We start from the raw sequence: 16,939 nt of genomic DNA on the forward strand, positions 1-16,939 counted from the left end.
AGAAGTCCAAATCTTTTCCTATAAGAAAACGGACTAGCCAATATGGAAGATTTATAATTTCCTTCTACAAGAATAAAAATCCTATTAGGGTAAATATGTTGCCCTTTCTTTCAAGAGATAGGAAAACCAAATATGGTAAATAAATTAGGACAACACCTAACAATTCTCCCACTTGGCCTGGATATTCTGATAACATAAACTTGATCCACCTTCTTCATATAACCTGCAACATGTCGCATCTCCAAATCTACACCACAAGTTTGTCTCAACATACGTAGTACTCTGGTGCAGTTATTTCTCAGACAAAAATCATGATTTCCATCAAATAGGTTGCGGCTAGAACTAAACCTGCCAAGATGAACCTATCTTGAACCATGCTCTAATACCACTTGTTAGTACCGAAAAAGTCAGGTGTCATGCGGAAGCTAGTAATGCAAACTTTGAATGACGATAAATCAGACAACAAACGAGAAATATACCAAAAGAGACACAAATATTTAACGTGGTTCGGTCAATTGACCTACGTCCACGGCTCAAATGAGCAATCCACTATATTAAAGAGAGTACAAAATATCGAGAGAACAACCCCACGAAGAGGCAAACACAAGTGACACACTAACACTTGTCTCGTGAAGTTCTCCCCCTAAACACGACTCTCAAACCCCATATGGAAAAAAAGCCATCTTCCCTGCGCCACTTTCCAAAATCCTCTCCATACAGGCGACTGAAAGCTACAGTAACATGCCAGTGGCGAAATGGCCACAGTGCCTCCGTCCACCGGTGAAAAACCGCCGGACCACCACCAAAAGATACGTCCTATAAATGCACACCTCCCCCAACAAACCCCATTCCAAAATAACATCCCAATCGTGACAGATCTCCAAAAAGGCGCAGGGATCACTGTTCACAAAAATCGCCTGGGATACTCTGAAATTTCCCAAGCGAGTTCTAGGCCAGATTTCAAAATTCCAAGCCATGGAAACTCTTCTCCATCATCAGGCACACCACTCCACCAAATTTCAGGCATTTCCATTGTGGGAATCATCATCTCCAACGAGTTACAGATTTCCGGCGTAACAGAAATGGCCTTCGATAGTGTTCCAGGGGTCCAAATGGGGAAAAATCGATACCAATATGCTCGTTTTGATTAGGAGGATCTGATTGCATCTCCAATTTCACATGGGTGTCAATCACAAGCTCTAATTTTGGAATCAAAGATTCCTGACAGCGTGAACACTCCAAGTGTTCGACAAAAAGACAAATCCAATTTTGGCCCAAATTATGATCAATTGGCTATTGGAAATTCATCTCCAACACCTAAGGACCATGCAAGAAAAGTTTCAGACCAATCCATTATGGCATTCGATCATCATGATCAGCTCAAGAACCCAGAAATGCACCAGGTTGCCGGCAATGGTGTTCCGGCGATCCAAAATGGCCAAGACCAATGCCAAATTATTCGTTATGCTCAGGAGATTGATAATGAGCAATCAAATTGCCTCAACAATGTTTCAATCAATACAACAATCCAAAAAACACTCCTAGCAGACTTAACTGTCACAGGTGTTCGACGAAATGCACAGGAGAGTTCTGAAGCTAATTTGATCGAACCTGATGTTTCCCTAATATCACAATGTGACATAAAAGGTAATTGACAAAGAAAATTTCAACTACACTTCCTCCAAAGTGATGATCATACCCTTTTATCCACTCAGTTTGCCATGTTGGTTTATCTATGTGCCAATGTTGTACCTGTGACCCTTATTGAGAAAAACCACAATGAAATCCCTGCAGCAAATGTGCAAAATACCCTCACTACATCCCCCTTACAATCCTATGATCCTAAAGAGAAAGGTGTGATGACACTTGTTGAGCTGTAAGGCCAAACAACTAGCGAGCCAAAGTCCCAACCTAGCCTACAACAGTCAAAACAACCTGTCCCAACCTCTACAAATAACCACCCTAAGATCTCAGCAAGCTTTGACAAACATTCCAAGAAGACCCCCCCACAGAACCAAACCTCCCAAGCAACAATTACTACTTCATCCATCCTAGATGTTAACAAAGAAAAACCCCAGCCTTCTGGAACAAAAGAAAAACCCAAAAAGAACCCCAACAATGTTGAACCACCCCCACTTATAGTCACCCATTCATATGCTACAAAGATAAGAGCAAGATTTGAAGCAGAAAGAACACCAATGTCTTTCACCCCCATAAACTGACCACTAAACAAGGCATGCCTGCAGTTGTGTTCAAAAAGGAAAACTACATGGTCAACTTAGCTACCATGTGCAAATACACAGTGGTAGGGAAATTTTCCAATACCATGCCTAGAATGGAAGTCATTAAAAGAAGTTTCATCAAGTTAAAAGAGGAGTCAAGATTGCCCATTTCAATGCTAAAAATGTCTACATTGACTTAGACAATGAATATGATCATGCCACAGTCTGGAACAAGCAATTCATATACATCTAAGGTCAAATGATGAAGTTGGAAGCATGGATACCTCTTTTTAAGCCAAATGAAGACTATCCAATTGTGCCAGTATGGATTGTCATCCCAGAACTCCCATGCCATTTTTATTACATGGAGATCCTCACCCCACTTCTGTCTCATATTGGCAAAGCATTATTTCTGGACCTTGCACCATTTCAAAAACAAGGGGAAGTGTAGCTAAGGTTAATATGCAGATCGATCTTTTAAAGGACAGACCACACCATGTTTGGTTGGGCTATGATAACAATCAAGATGAAAATGGGGATGGTCAATGGCTAGAGATACAGTATGAAAGCATTCCAGATTATTGCTCCTACTGTAGATTACTAGGATACACTACTCATTCATGTCCTGCATAATCCAAGAATGAAGACCTACAAAAGAAAAGGATCAGTGAAGCACAAGCACAACAGGAAAAAACAGTAGGATCAGCTCAAGTCCACCACTCACAGTTGTAGCAAACTCAGAACAACAACCAAAACTCAGAAGGTTAGCAATCCTAACAGAACATTCAATCAAAAGATAATGCACAAAACAGGACAGAACCAAAGACACTAGGGCTAACCCTTCACAAGAAGAATGGCAAACACAGAAAAATAAAAAATCAAAAGGAGGTGCTCACAATAAGAAGCAACAGGTTGTTTACATAGCTAAACAACCAACCAATCAGCAGCATCAGATCATACCAAAGGAGAATCAGTAACAGGACCCCCAAACCTCAGGTATGGCTTCTAGCAATCCTCCAGCTCCACTAGAGAGGAGTGCAGATTCTGGTGCCCAGAATTAACCCATTTCCCCTGCTCCCCCTATTATTTCTGCTGCTGAAGTTATTGGAGGAAAATAGATCTGTCAGGAGGAAATAATAGATACTAGAGAAGGGGTTCTAAATAGGGGTGGGATTCCTCACGTTTTGCATGAGTGTGCTGATGCACAAATGACTGACCATAGGATTGACCATACCCCTGCTACCACTATTGCTAATCCTTCTCATGACACTATAATTCCTGTGAGTTATGAAAAGGACATTGAACAATAATTGATCAAAAAAAGTAAAGGAAAGGATTATGTGCAAGACACCAACCACACTAAGAGTGAAAAGAAGAACAATCCTAGCCAAAAGAAAAGAAGAGCACTTCAGAGGAAAGAGGAGGCACTACGAATTCATAAAGACTCAGCAGTCACCAACAAAGAAAATGCAGTTATAGAGGTACAACAGGCAAGTGTTGATGATCCTGAACTACATCCTCTCTTAGTTAACAAGGAATCAAAAAAGGATGAATTTTTCAATACAAATGAAGAACAGGAACCAAATACTAATAGGAATCCCCAGCACAGAATGCTCTCACAAGAAGCTGATTAACCCAGTGATTATCATTATGTACTTGATCCTGGAGATGGCCAATTGAATAGATTCTCTCCTTCGGAAATGGATCTTGATGAGTACAGGCCAACACTTTCAAAAGATGAATTAGAAGATGGAAGTGTGGCCCTGAATGAAGACCAACATTGTGATCTTCTCATTAGAGCCATTAATGGAGATACTGACAAAGACCACATGATAGCCAGTCAAGGTTTGTCACCAAGACAGATGGGACCTTCACCAAGAATCACTAGAAGTAGGGCTGCAACTGGCCCTAGTACCACCCAAAAGTCCAAACACCTCCTCATTTCCTGATGACTAGTATAATCATTTGGAATGCAGGCATAAGAACCTCTGGAGCTATTGAAAGGCTCAAACTTCTGTAAAAACTTCACCAACTCTCTTTCATTATTGTCCTTGAACCTTTCCTTCAATCCAATTCAATTCAACCCAATCAACTCAACTATTTCAGACTCCAACTATCCATGCATAAAGCGACTGCCAATGTTAATGACAAGATTTGGGTTTTTTGGGATCAGGAATTCAGTGGTATTGTGTTGGACCATGATGAATAACAAATGACCATTGAACTCAAACATGTGGAAACTGATGATCCTTTACAAGTCACTATTATCTATGCTTAAGTGTAAACCTTATATGAGAATTCCTATATGACAAACTTTGAGATTGAAATCCACCAGTTGTTCTGTTCCTTGGTGTGTCATTGGTGATTTCAATGTTATAGCCTCAGTTGAAGAGAATATTGGTGGGATCTCATATCCAATGAAGAAGAGCATTGATTTTTTCAGCATGATTGAAGATTGTGGGCTTGTTGGCCTTGGTTTCTATAGTCCAAGATACACATGGTCAAATGGTAGAGGCCTCTGTTCAATAGGTTGGAAAAGACTGGATAGAGGTATGGTTAATGACAATTGGCTAAGCTCCTTTCCTGACACCTCCATTACCCATCTAGCAACTGCTGGTTCTGACCACTCTCCCCTCCTTTTGGCACTTCATGTTAGGCAAGAACACAATCTGAAGTACTTCAAATTTCTCAATTTCACGACTGAAAATGAGTTATTCAAACCCTTAGTTCACCAGATTTGGTCCACACATAGTGCTGGCAGTGCTATGTGGATTTTTCACCAGAAATTAAAAACTACCTCTAGGGCACTGAGTGTTTGCTCAAGAGAACAATATGGTGACATTTTTCAACTACCCAAGGTGTTTGAACAAAAGGTTAGGGAAGCTGAAGAGAAATGGTTATCAACCAATGATCCTTCTGATAGAGCTGATCTTCATGCGATTCAAGCCCAATATACAATATATGTGAAGACGGAAAAAGATGTTCTAAGGCAGAAAATGCAGCTTCACTGGTTCAAAGATGGTGATGCCAACTCCAGATACTTTTACAGCTTAATTCGAGGAAGAAGAAGAAAGTTGTACATTCATAAACTAAAAAATGAGGAAGGGGAGTGGATACAAGGGGATGAGGCTATTGGTGAAGCTGCTTGTGAATATTTTGAAGAGATCTTTTCTGAAATAAGGGGTGATAAGAGAAGACCTTCTCAACTATATTCCCAACATGATCACCCATGAAGATAATGCTGAACTCATCAAAGATCCTACCTTCTAGGAACTCAAAAAGGTGGTCTTCTCTATGAACCCTAATAGTGCAACAGGTCCAGATGGAATGAATGGAAAAGTTTTCCAAGCATACTGGGAAATAATCAATCATGACCTTCTCAATGTTGTCCTGGCCTACTTCAGAGGCTGAGTTATGCCAAAGTACATGAACAATGCTTGTTCGGTTCTCCTGCCTAAAGTTGAATTTCCAAACTCCTTTATAGAATTCAGACCAATCAGCCTTAGTAACTTTATCAATAAGGTCATTTCCAAAGTCATTTGCACCAGATTAGCCCCCATCCTGCCCAAGATCATATCTCCTAATCAATCATGATTTGTTAGGGGAAGAAGCACTTCTAAGAATATTATGCCTGCACATAAATTATTCAGGGAATCAAAAAGCCAAATACTGGTGCCAATGTTGTGATCAAGCTTGATATGGCCAAAGCTTAAAACCGAGTCTCATGCGCTTTCACTTGTATTATGTTGAGAAAAATGGGGTTCTGTGAGATTAGCATTGACATGATTTGGAGGACAATGTCCAACAATTGGTATTCAGTTATTGTCAATAGTACCGGACATGGTTTCTTTAAGTATACCAGAGGTTTGAAGTAGGGGGATCCTCTATCCACTCCCCTTTTCATTATTGGTGTTGAACTCCTATCAAGAATGCTCAACAACCTCACCCATGATCAATTTTTCAATGGTTTCTACATGGAAAAGAGAGGTCCCCAGGTCAACCATCTCAGCTTTGTAGATGATATTTTCATCTTCACTTCCGGGTGCAGATCCTCACTCCATAAAATCATGAAGATTCTGAGTGATTATGAACCCCCTCTGGCCAGAAAATCAATAAGAACAAGAGTAATTTCATGGTTCCAGCCTGTGTTTTCCATTATAATGTGAGCAGAATCCAACTGATAACTGGTTTTACTAGAAAGGAATCTCCTATCACATACCTGAGGTACCCATTATACATTGGAAGGAAAAGAATCATGTACTTCAATGGTCTAATATCTAAGGTGATGGGCAGAATTAGAGGCTGGCATGGCAAGCTGCTTTCTTATGGAGGCAGAGTTACCCTCATCAAACATGTCCTGCAATCCCTTCCCATTCATTTTCTTTTAGTTGTTTCCCCTCCCAAGACAGTTATGAAACAAATTGAAAAGATGGCTGCTTAATTTTTCTGGGGTGTTGAAAAAGACAGAAATAAATATCACTGGGCTTCATGGTAAAAAATTGCATACCCCTTGAAAGAAGGAGGCATTGGGACTAGATCTATTCAGGATGTATGCAAAGTTATGGAGTTCAAGCAATGGTGGAATTTTAGAACTAATCAGTCATTGTGGAGCATATTCCTTTTGGCTAAGTACTGCCAAAGATCTTATCATATCTCAAAGAAATGGGATACAGGACAATCTCAGGCATTGAAGAAACTCACTGTCAATAGGAAGGAGGCAGAACAATACATTCATTAGAGATTGCATTTAGGGGAGATCAGCTTCTGGTAGGACAATTGGCTTAGAACTGGTCCATTAGCAAATCAAAGAAATGGTGGTGGCAAACTAGGTAAAGTTCCAGTTTCCCATTTCTGGGAAGCTGGACAGTGGAACATGTAGAAATTGAATGCCTTAGCTCCTACACATATAATCCCCCAAATCCTCCAAACCCTTATTCACTTCAATCCTCATCCCTGATAAAGCCATATGGACACCACACACAACAGGTGACTTTACATGTGCATCAGTCTGGGAAGTTATCAGAAACAAAAAGCAGCACCTTTTCTCCAATATGAAAATCTGGAATAGAAGAATGCCATTCAAATGGTTCTTTTGTCTTTGGAGAGCCCTTAGGAACAAGTTGCCTACTAATGATAGAGTTATCTCCTTTGGTCGGCCTACTATTACCAGGTGTGTGTGTGTTGTGTTAGATCTTAGGGGGAATCCATTGATCACATCTTTAGTAAAGGGAATTTTGCAAGAACAGTGTGGAAGAAATTCTCTGGTATTGCTGGACTTCATACTGATGACCTCCCAATCAGATAACTTTTGATGAAATGGTGGCTTCTGAAAACCAATAATACAGTCCACAAACTTCTATTTGATACCACTTCGGTTATCATATGTTGGAACCTCTGGAAGAACATATGTGGAGCCAAATATGGCAACAAGAGTTCATCCATCACCGGGGTACTCTTTGCTATCCATTCAGTTGTCCTTCTTCTTCTCAAGACCAGCTATCCCCAAATCTAATGGCCTCCTAACTGGATTGACAACTGCACTTTGGCAGAGAATGTAAAACATGTTACCACAACCACTCAAGTGGCATGTGTAAAACCCGAAGCTCAGTTTGTTAAAGTGAACTGTGATGGCAGTGCCCTCACAAATCCTGGAAAAATAGGAGTTGGAGTTATAGTTAGGGATCACCATGGTCAATTCATTCATGCCATAACCTCCCCCCTTGGCACTGACACAAACAATTTAGCAGAAACTACTGCTGGTACAATTTGAGTCAATTGGTGCATTGAGAATGGATTCACTAGAATTCATCTTAAAGTTGATTCAGCTCTCTTAGTACACTGGGTCAGCAGTGCATCCAAACCCCCATGGAATATTCTGATGCAGCTTCAACAACTACAACACCTCTATCAACAATATGAAGAAATTAGATGCACACACACCTTCAGGGAAGCAAACTGCCCTGCAGACTCCTTATCCAAGCTTCGCCATGATCTTCCCCAACTTACTCATTTTAACAGTATGCTTGACCTCCCTTCCCACATCAGAGGTCAGATCATATTGGACCAAATGGGCACCCCATCTTTTAGGCATAAGAAACCTCACCATGCATGAACACCACCACCTCTTATTTCAATGGCTATGGATGACAACCACTAACATCTGGGAGTTGTCCTAATTGTCCAAAGAGATTCAAAGTCCCCAGCACACAGTGATCATCATAATTCCACACCTTTCGACTAACTTTCTTTTTTGTTTTGCAGGAATAGCAGGAAGGCCAACATCATTGGTGGAAATCCAATGTGTGGTATTAGCAACTTTGATACTCATTCTATTGGAATCCCCCCAATGTAATTGGATACTCCATGTCGCTTCACCTAGAATCCATCAATCCTCAAGTCCCAGTAGTAACACCCCAAACACATTCACAGAAGTCCCATATCCAAACAAGATAACAAACACCAATACACACACACACACATAACCTACAGTTCCCTACAACATCAACCTCTACATTTTACTACCCCGAACACCTCACCTACTGCACCAATACACACAAGAACCTGGTGGAACAATCTTACAACTGTCCTCTGCTCTTATCATCCAACAACAAGAATCCACAGAAATAGCTAAAAAACTAACCATATTCCCTCAACCATCAGCCACCAATCACTCAACCACTTCTAAATTGCATCAGTAGACACGAGAACCTGAATGCAATCCCATACGACCTTCAGGAAAATAACAGAAAAACAAACCTGAGTAGAAATGCCTATTTCATCTCTAACTCTGGTTTATTTTTTGCAGGTATCGGTAACTTCTTTATGCTCAATCAATTGGTATGATCCCAGAGTGTGGTATTAGCATCTATGATTCTCTTTCTTCTGGAAACATGCCAATTGGATGAAGCAAAATACCTCATCAATGGCATTAACAATGCACCCGTTCCAACAACAACCTTTAACAAGCCATGTGAACAACCTTTCACCTTTCTCACCCCTAGTATCTGTAGTTTCTATCCCTTGTCACACACCCCCAGTCACAACAATAGTCAAATATCCACACAACTTCTGATTCCAGATCCCCCAAGAACCTTCAAACAGAACCCCACCAATGCTAACAAGTTCGCTATTTTTGCAGGTACAGGGAGCAGACTTGGTTAATGGTTGCTCTTTCAGTGTGTGGTATCAGTATCTAGAATGCTCAATCTACTGAAAGAGCACCAATTCAACCAAGCCCCCAACTCATTATTGCTCATCTGGCTTCCATTTTGTGACATAGGCTTCTAAGGATATGTTTTTCATGATGTACACAAATCACTATCAGCAATCCTTCCAACCTTATTGCTCATAATTTGCACACATTCATCACCATCAGAAGACACCAACACCATGGACCCTTCACCAACAGTCAATCTCTCACCTTCCAGTCTCAAGGCAGTAGTTTCATCAACAACAACCTGCCTCTCCTTTACTTTTTCAGCAGAAACAGTCTAGGGGTTCGAACCTAGGACTATGCTCAATCTTTTTTGTCAGCAATACCAGACAGCAGCAACAACCTTTCATCCCAGTTCTGTGGGCCTTTTTGTCAGCTATCTTCAACCTGGCTTTCCTTGACCTCAATGTCAAAGCAAGGTTGAAGATAGTTCCCTCTACTTTCTCATGTTTTTTGCCACATCTCATAGGGATATTCTACTCCTTTATTAGAGGTAGAACTTATTGTACATGGAAGAGTAGCTTCCAGTTTACTTATTTAGTAGATTTATGACTTCTAGTACTCATTTGTATAGTTGACCTAGGCTTACTTCATTCTGGTTATGTATACCCAAGTGTATATCAACTATGGATAGACACTAGGTTCATCACTATAAGTCTAACTTACCATAACATTTAGGGTTCATTTGGTTGTCAAAATTGGATGACCAAGTTTTCTCTCATCTTCAGAGGTCAAGTTTATGCCCCCCCCCCCCTCCACTATTGTATCTTTATTTTTATATATATGAAAATTAACTCTAGGCACAATGCCTAGTGGAATTTTCTTAAAAAAGGAAAAAAATTCCAATATGGCTATATTGTGGATGCTACTGAATGAGAAGGAAGTATCCTCAAATAATGAAAGTTCAAACCTTTTCCTATAATAAAAAGGACAAGCCAATATGAAAGATTTATAATTTCCTTCTATAAGAAGGAAACCCCAATTATGGTAAATATGTTGCTTTCCTTCAAGAGATAGGAAAACTAAATATGGTAAGAAAATTAGGACAACACCTAACAAGGGGTAGAGTTAATCAAGTGTCTATATAATGGTTGGGTTGTTTGGTGTGTGGGGGACCTCGCCGATATGCCGCCATTGGAGGAGGTTAGGGTGGATATTGACGTAAGAGCTTCACTTGCCGCAAAAGAGAGAGAACTACAGAATACTTAAGAAAGGTTAATGACTACTGATCTAACTAATATCATATCTATGAGTGAGGAATATGAAGAATGATTAGTGCTGGACCGATAACAGATTAACAATCTTCATTCAATGGGAGAAGATAAGGATAGGTAGATCAGGAGTCAAGTAGATAAATTGGCGCAAGTGAAAGAAGAATTGGATAAAGTGTAAATCAATTTGACTACCGAGAAGTTAAATGTTTGGGATGCAGTAGGGTGGTACAAAAACCAAATGGATAAGGAAACCACTGCTTTAGGGGATCGGAGTCGTCGGATTTCCACAAGTAGTGGTCAGTTTACCACACGCAGTGGTAGCGTAAAGAGAAGATTATAAAAATTATTGGGTACTCGCCGATCCACTGAGCATCCATAGTAAGTATCGTTGGAACTAATTCTTGTTATTGCTCTACTTGTGTATATATTTCCTTTAATATTTATTTACCCAAAAAATAAATAAAGTTGAATTTATACGTAGTTATAAGGATACGTGGTATAACTTGGTACAAATTGGAAAAATAAGTAAAGATATATCGAACTTTAATTGTAAAAAGAATGAATACATACCCAAATTGAAAAGAGAGTGATTGATTAGAGAACAATATGAATCAATATCAAAGCCCAAAAAGATAATATTTGCTAGATGTTATGTAAATCTCAGTAAATCTGAATGTGTCAATGAATGAGTCTCCCCTTTTACAAATGATAACCACTCTTGATATAGTGGGGACATCCTACTTTGGGGATCCCATGATAGATTAATTAATAAGCTTTTCCTTGATTCAAGCAGTGATTTCCGCCGAGATTCTCTCCCCAAATGCGGCTATAACGGATTTTTTGTTCCTTGGCTGGGTCTCGATCTTATCCGGTCTCAGTATTGGTCGGTCTCAGTAATGGTCGGTCTCTGGGTCTCGAGTTCAACCTTTGCTCGATCTCGGTATTGATTGGTCTCTAGGTCTCGATCTCGGTATTAATCGGTCTCTAGGTCTCGAAATTGACAACCCAACTTCACATCACAACTCGATATTATAATGATGAACCTCGGTCCATCATGCTCCAATCATGCTTAGTCACATGAAGGGCAAACTCGGTTTTGATCATATACAGATAGTCCCCTCATTTCTCGGAAAGAAGGTGGTGAGAAACGATATGATGTTTCAACTTCCGACTAGATGAACACTGACGTATGCGACGAGCCCGATTGTGACGTATGTGACAAACATCCCGTCGGTCCAGTTACCAAGGCATTAAATGCGCGTCAGTCGATGGTCGACCACTGCCAATTTTGAACCGTCGTTGTGAAATCTATAAATAGCCCCCTTCTTCATTATTTTGAACTTTTACCTTCAAATCTTTTTCATTCCAATCTTCACAGTTCTTCGCCTTCTCCAAAGCTTCCTATTTCCAGGTTTTGGAATTTCTTTGCTTGTTATTCTCAAAACACCAAATATTTCAATCTCCCTTCTTCTTTGTTCACAGAAATTTAGATAGCCAAAACATCTATAACCGTTCCACAAAAAGAGGTTGCTTCCTCATTTCGGCCGGGCGGCGAGAAAATGATGGTGGAGCCACACCTTGAAGAACTTGTTCCCGGGGGGTGCGTTATTGATTCTGACTTTAAGGTCTAGAAACCCTCATCGGTTTCTGGTTGATGTGAGCATGTATCGATATATATATGCTCGATATCCAAAAACCTTCTTGATTTGGTGAAGAAAGATTGCAATTGGGAAAACAAAGAGGTTGTGATACCGGCACCGGAGGAAGCGATCACTACCCACGTGGAAGGGTATCTAAGTGTTTACACTTATCCTTTTATGCTGGGTCCCCTCGATCCGGTCATCATCAATTTTTGAAAGAAATACCAAGTGACCCTCGGCCAAATTCATCCTTCTTTCTAGAGGATCCTGATACTGCTCCATTTTTTGTGAGAAAAATCGACGGGCTTCCCTTTACCCTCGACCACCTCGTCAGATTATATAGCCCTTGACTTTACCGAGGTGGGATGATAAAGCTTCAACGCCGGGCCACCAAGGCGTTCACCTCGAGCATAGATGAAGACAATGATCGGGGTTGGATGGGCCGGTTCGTTTGGGTGAAGACCTCGGACCTGATCCCGGCTGAGAGCATGCCATTTCCTGAGAAATGGAATATGAAATGTAAGTATGATCCCATTTTAAATTTTTTCTTGTTGTTTTACTTCTTCATACTTTCTTATAAGTGGTTTTCTCGATGCAGTTGTTGCTTAGATGCCGGGTGCGGTTTCCCACCTCGAGAACTAGGTCAGAAGCCTGGTTTCGACGTCAACATATGCCGAGCTCACATGGCACGATTTGTCAAAGGGCATGTGGGAGGCTCTTACTCATGGTAAGTCTTCATCTTGGCTTACCGATTTGCCTATCGTTCGAGGTGACATGTTTATACGAAGCATGAGTTTACTTATTTTCTCCTTTTGTAGGTCTCAAAAAAGATGCAGCTATGAGACCCTAATCCGGTAAATAAGAAGCTTTACCGCCTATCTTGAAATCGGTGCAGGTCATTAAGAGAAAAAGGGACTCGAATTCCGAGGGTCAGAAACCCAAGAAGAGAGCGGCCCGTACACCCAAGGGAAAAACAATCCCGCGAGTCAGTCCTGAGTCTAAGGGATGAAGAAGAAGAAGAATAAGAAGAAGAAGAAGAAGAAGAAGAAAAAGAAGAAGAAGAAGAAGAAGAAGAAGAAGAAGAAGAAGAAGAAGAAGAAGAAGAAGAATAAGGTGACTCTGGGTTGGTGGCCCGTGCATGAGCTAGCACCGATATTCAAAATATTTCGGTACCGATGGAAGTTGATACAGCTGTGTCCAGGCTTGATGAGGTCGGGGAGGAGACTTCGACCCAAGTTCCCGAGCCGAGGGGGACCGAGGATGTTTTACCTCAGGGAAATGAGACAGTTGAAGAGGCGGTGGATGCCGGTACAAAAACCGAGCTTGAGGCTCTCCAAGACGGAGGTTGCACCCCGAAAAACCTACTTGGGGCAATAGAGAATGGGGATTCCCCCTCGTTTCCTTCATTTTTGCAGTCGATAAAACATGACGCCCAGGCCGTGGAGATTCGTCATGGGGAGGAAGCCCATGGAGAGGAAAATCCTTTCTGTGGTTATTCTGTTGAGGGTGGAATATGCCACCGGTCTTAGTGATTCGGAGGCTCCGAAGAAGAGCTCGGACGAGGCGGGAGTCTCTTGTCTTTTCAACGAAGCTCAGCAGGCCCTGAATCGGGTAAGTTCATCTTTTCTTTGTCAATTTTCATACTTGTATTTTTCTTTACTTGCATAATTCCTTCTTTCTATTTTTGTAGGCCTCTGTGCTTCATCACGAGGTGTTTCTTTGATCCCGAGGGGAGCTGAGCCGGTACGAAGCTGAAATTCGAGGGCTTACCAAAGAGAAAGATGCCTTCAAGCTTCTCAGTGAGAAGAGATAAGGAGAAGCAAAAGGACTTTGGGCTGAGCTAGAATCAGCTCAGAAAGAACAATCTGATTTGTCTGAGAAGTAAAAAAGAATCTTTGAAGTTAATGACACTAACTCGGGCGTGATGGCTAACAGTTCGGTCCCACAGGTCCAACAAAAGTTTGAGCAAAGGAGGTTGCCGAGGCTTCTCAGGCTCGAGCAAACTGGGTTGCCGAGCATGCTAAATGCCAGCCTCGGATGGAGACTCTCGAGAAGATCCATGCTCGTGGCGTCGATCTTACATCTAAGATCGAGAATGCTAAGGAGCTTGAAGTTGAAGCCAGAGTGTTGGCCTTTCCAAATGATGATGATACCGGGAGTATGAGCGGATCTGAAAGCGAAGGAAGCCTCGAGGGCAAAGATGCTTCTCCCGGAGAGGACTAAGTCCTGTTTGTATTTTTTGTGTTTCTTTTAAGACTGTTTTGGTCTTTTGTAGAGAAACTTGATCGGGCCATGGTGCCCTTGTAAATGATTTTTGATACATATATATAAAACTTTATTCCTTTCCGCCTTATAAAATTATGAAGTTGTATTTTAATATCTGAAGTTTAAATAATTTGTTTGGAACTGAATTAGTATAGCCCTTAGACTTTATGGTGGAGTAAGTGCTTGCTCGAACTCGAAGTATAGTAACCCTCGAGTTTGTTATTTGACCGAGGATGGTCTCTCAAACTCAAGACAAAAAATAGTCCTTATGTTTTATGGTCGAGTGAGTGGTTGCTCGAACTCGAAGTAAAGTAACCCTTAGATTTTTTATTTGAGCAAGGATGGTCTCCCGAACTCAAAACAAAAAAATAGCTCTTAGGATTTATGATCGAGTGAGTGATTTCTCGAACTCGAGGTAAAGTAACCCTTAGATTTTTTATTTGAGCGAGGATGGTCTCTCAAACTTAAGGAAAGAAAAATAGCCCTTAGGCTTTATGGTCGAGTGAGTGCTTGCTCGAACTTGAAGAAAAGTAACCCTTAGATTTTTTAATTGAGCAAGAATGGTCTCTCGAACTCAAGACAAAAAACAGCCCTTAGGCTTTATGGTCGAGTGAGTGCTTTCTCGAACTCGAAGTGAAGTAACCCTTGGGCTTTTGTAAAAAGGATTGTCTATAGCTTTGTCCCCTTTCCGGCATAAAATAGGAAATTATTTGAGAGTTCGAACACTTTTGTGCTCATTAGAGTTTTCGAAGTTTGATATTATCGAAGCCTTTTATGAATTTGTCGGGGGTAGCCTTTTTAACCGGTTTATGATTGATTTCGAAGGCCTGTTTTGTTACCGAATTCGGACGTCTCTGATTCGTGTTAATTCGGCCTTAGCCTCTTTAGCCCAGGATTTGTGTCTTGGGATTATTTTCCCATTTTACTTTCGAGTTTGCCCGAAATATCAGTCCCCGAGTGGGATGGCCGTGGCCTATAAAAATCCCTCTTTATTTCAGGATTTACCTCTTGGGCTTATGATCTTCGGAGTTTATATAATTTGATCTCATTTATTTTTCAGACGGCAGTCCCCGACTTGTGGGGGTAATCATTCAAACTCCGGTCGTGGTAGGCCTATAAGCCTGTTTGCAAAATAAATCGAGAATATGAAGTAGAAGAATCTTTCTGAGGTATGAGATATCGGTAAATAATTTCTCTTTATAAGTCATTATACATGCGTACATGTTATGTGCCAGGGCTCGAGCAAACTACGCAGGCATGGTTCGTTTGACCATTTAGCGCTTACAAATTTTCCTTATCGAGACCTTGTTGCCATGAAGTAACTTCCTTGCATCGAACTTGATATTCAAGGGCAATGCCCCCCGGTATTCGAGGTTGATTGTAAAAAGGCCTCGTATACTCTTGAATTGTTCAAAGTTAGCACGATCAATGGTTTCCTCATTAAAAACCTCGCTGGAAAATCCATTTGAGACAAAACTGATCTAAGGAAAAAAGAGTGCAACGCGTTCTTTCAGACCTAAAGGCTTCGTGTTGAAGAATCCATCCCTATTTCTGGTTGAACACCTGCAAGGGTTAGTTTCTAAATACAAATGAACATGGGAGGGTCGTACCTTAGCAGTAGTATCATTTTAGGTGCGATATATTCCAATTGCTTAGTAGTTATTTTCCGTTTATCATACCGAGCTTGTAGGATCCTTTTCCAACGATTTTGAGAACTTGATACGGTCCTTCCCAGTTATGACCAAGTTTCCCTTCATTCAGATTTAGGGTATTGAGGGTGACTTTACTTAGCACCAAGTCCCCGATGTTAAAATGTCGAAGATTGGTTCTTCGATTGTAGTACCTTTCGATCCACATTTTTTGGGCGGCCAATCAGACGAGAGCGACTTCTCATTTTTCGTCCAACAATTCTAGGCTCGTATTCATGGTCTCGCTATTTGACTCCTCTGTTGCATATCGAAACCTAATGCTAGGTTCTCCGACCTCGTCCCGGATCAGAGCTTCGGCTCCATAAACCAACGAGAATAGTGTTGCTCCGGTACTTGATTTCAATGTTGTGCGGTATGCCCACAGGACCTCGGGTAGTATTTCTCTCCACTTTCCTTTGGCGTCGATCAATCTCTTCTTAATATTTTGGATGATGGATTTGTTGGTCGATTCGGCTTGTCCGATCCCACTGGGATGATAAGGTGTTGATAGGATCCTTTTCATCTTGTGATCCTCGAGAAATTTAGTTACTTTGCTACCGATGAATTGTTTTCCATTATTACATACAATCTCGGATGGCATCCTGAATCGACATATGATGTTGTCCTAAATGAAGTCTATCACTTCCTTTTCTCTGACTTTCTCGAAAGCCTATGCTTCAACCCATTTAGAGAAATA

General features: G+C 41.0%; 1 protein-coding gene across 1 annotated transcript; it reads left to right on the plus strand.

The window, feature by feature from the left end:
- The first annotated feature begins 3,922 nt into the window (after window positions 1-3,922).
- Window positions 3,923-5,455, plus strand: LOC138905771 (uncharacterized). The gene is made up of 2 exons (XM_070194292.1): window positions 3,923-4,067; window positions 4,602-5,455. Exons 1-2 carry the CDS (start codon window positions 3,923-3,925, stop codon window positions 5,453-5,455), a joined length of 999 nt encoding a protein of 332 aa, XP_070050393.1.
- The last annotated feature ends 11,484 nt before the right edge of the window (window positions 5,456-16,939 follow it).

The sequence above is a fragment of the Nicotiana tomentosiformis genome, chromosome 2, assembly GCF_000390325.3.
Source record: "Nicotiana tomentosiformis chromosome 2, ASM39032v3, whole genome shotgun sequence".
Taxonomy (NCBI): Eukaryota; Viridiplantae; Streptophyta; class Magnoliopsida; order Solanales; family Solanaceae; genus Nicotiana; species Nicotiana tomentosiformis.

Excerpts from the sequence above, each read along its gene's own strand:
- LOC138905771 (XM_070194292.1), top strand. The coding sequence starts at position 3,923 with ATGGATCTTGATGAGTACAGGCCAACACTTTCAAAAGATGAATTAGAA. Across the intron at positions 4,068-4,601 it reads CCACATGATAGCCAGTCAAG|CCTCAGTTGAAGAGAATATT; the intron begins GTTTGTCACCAA and ends TCAATGTTATAG.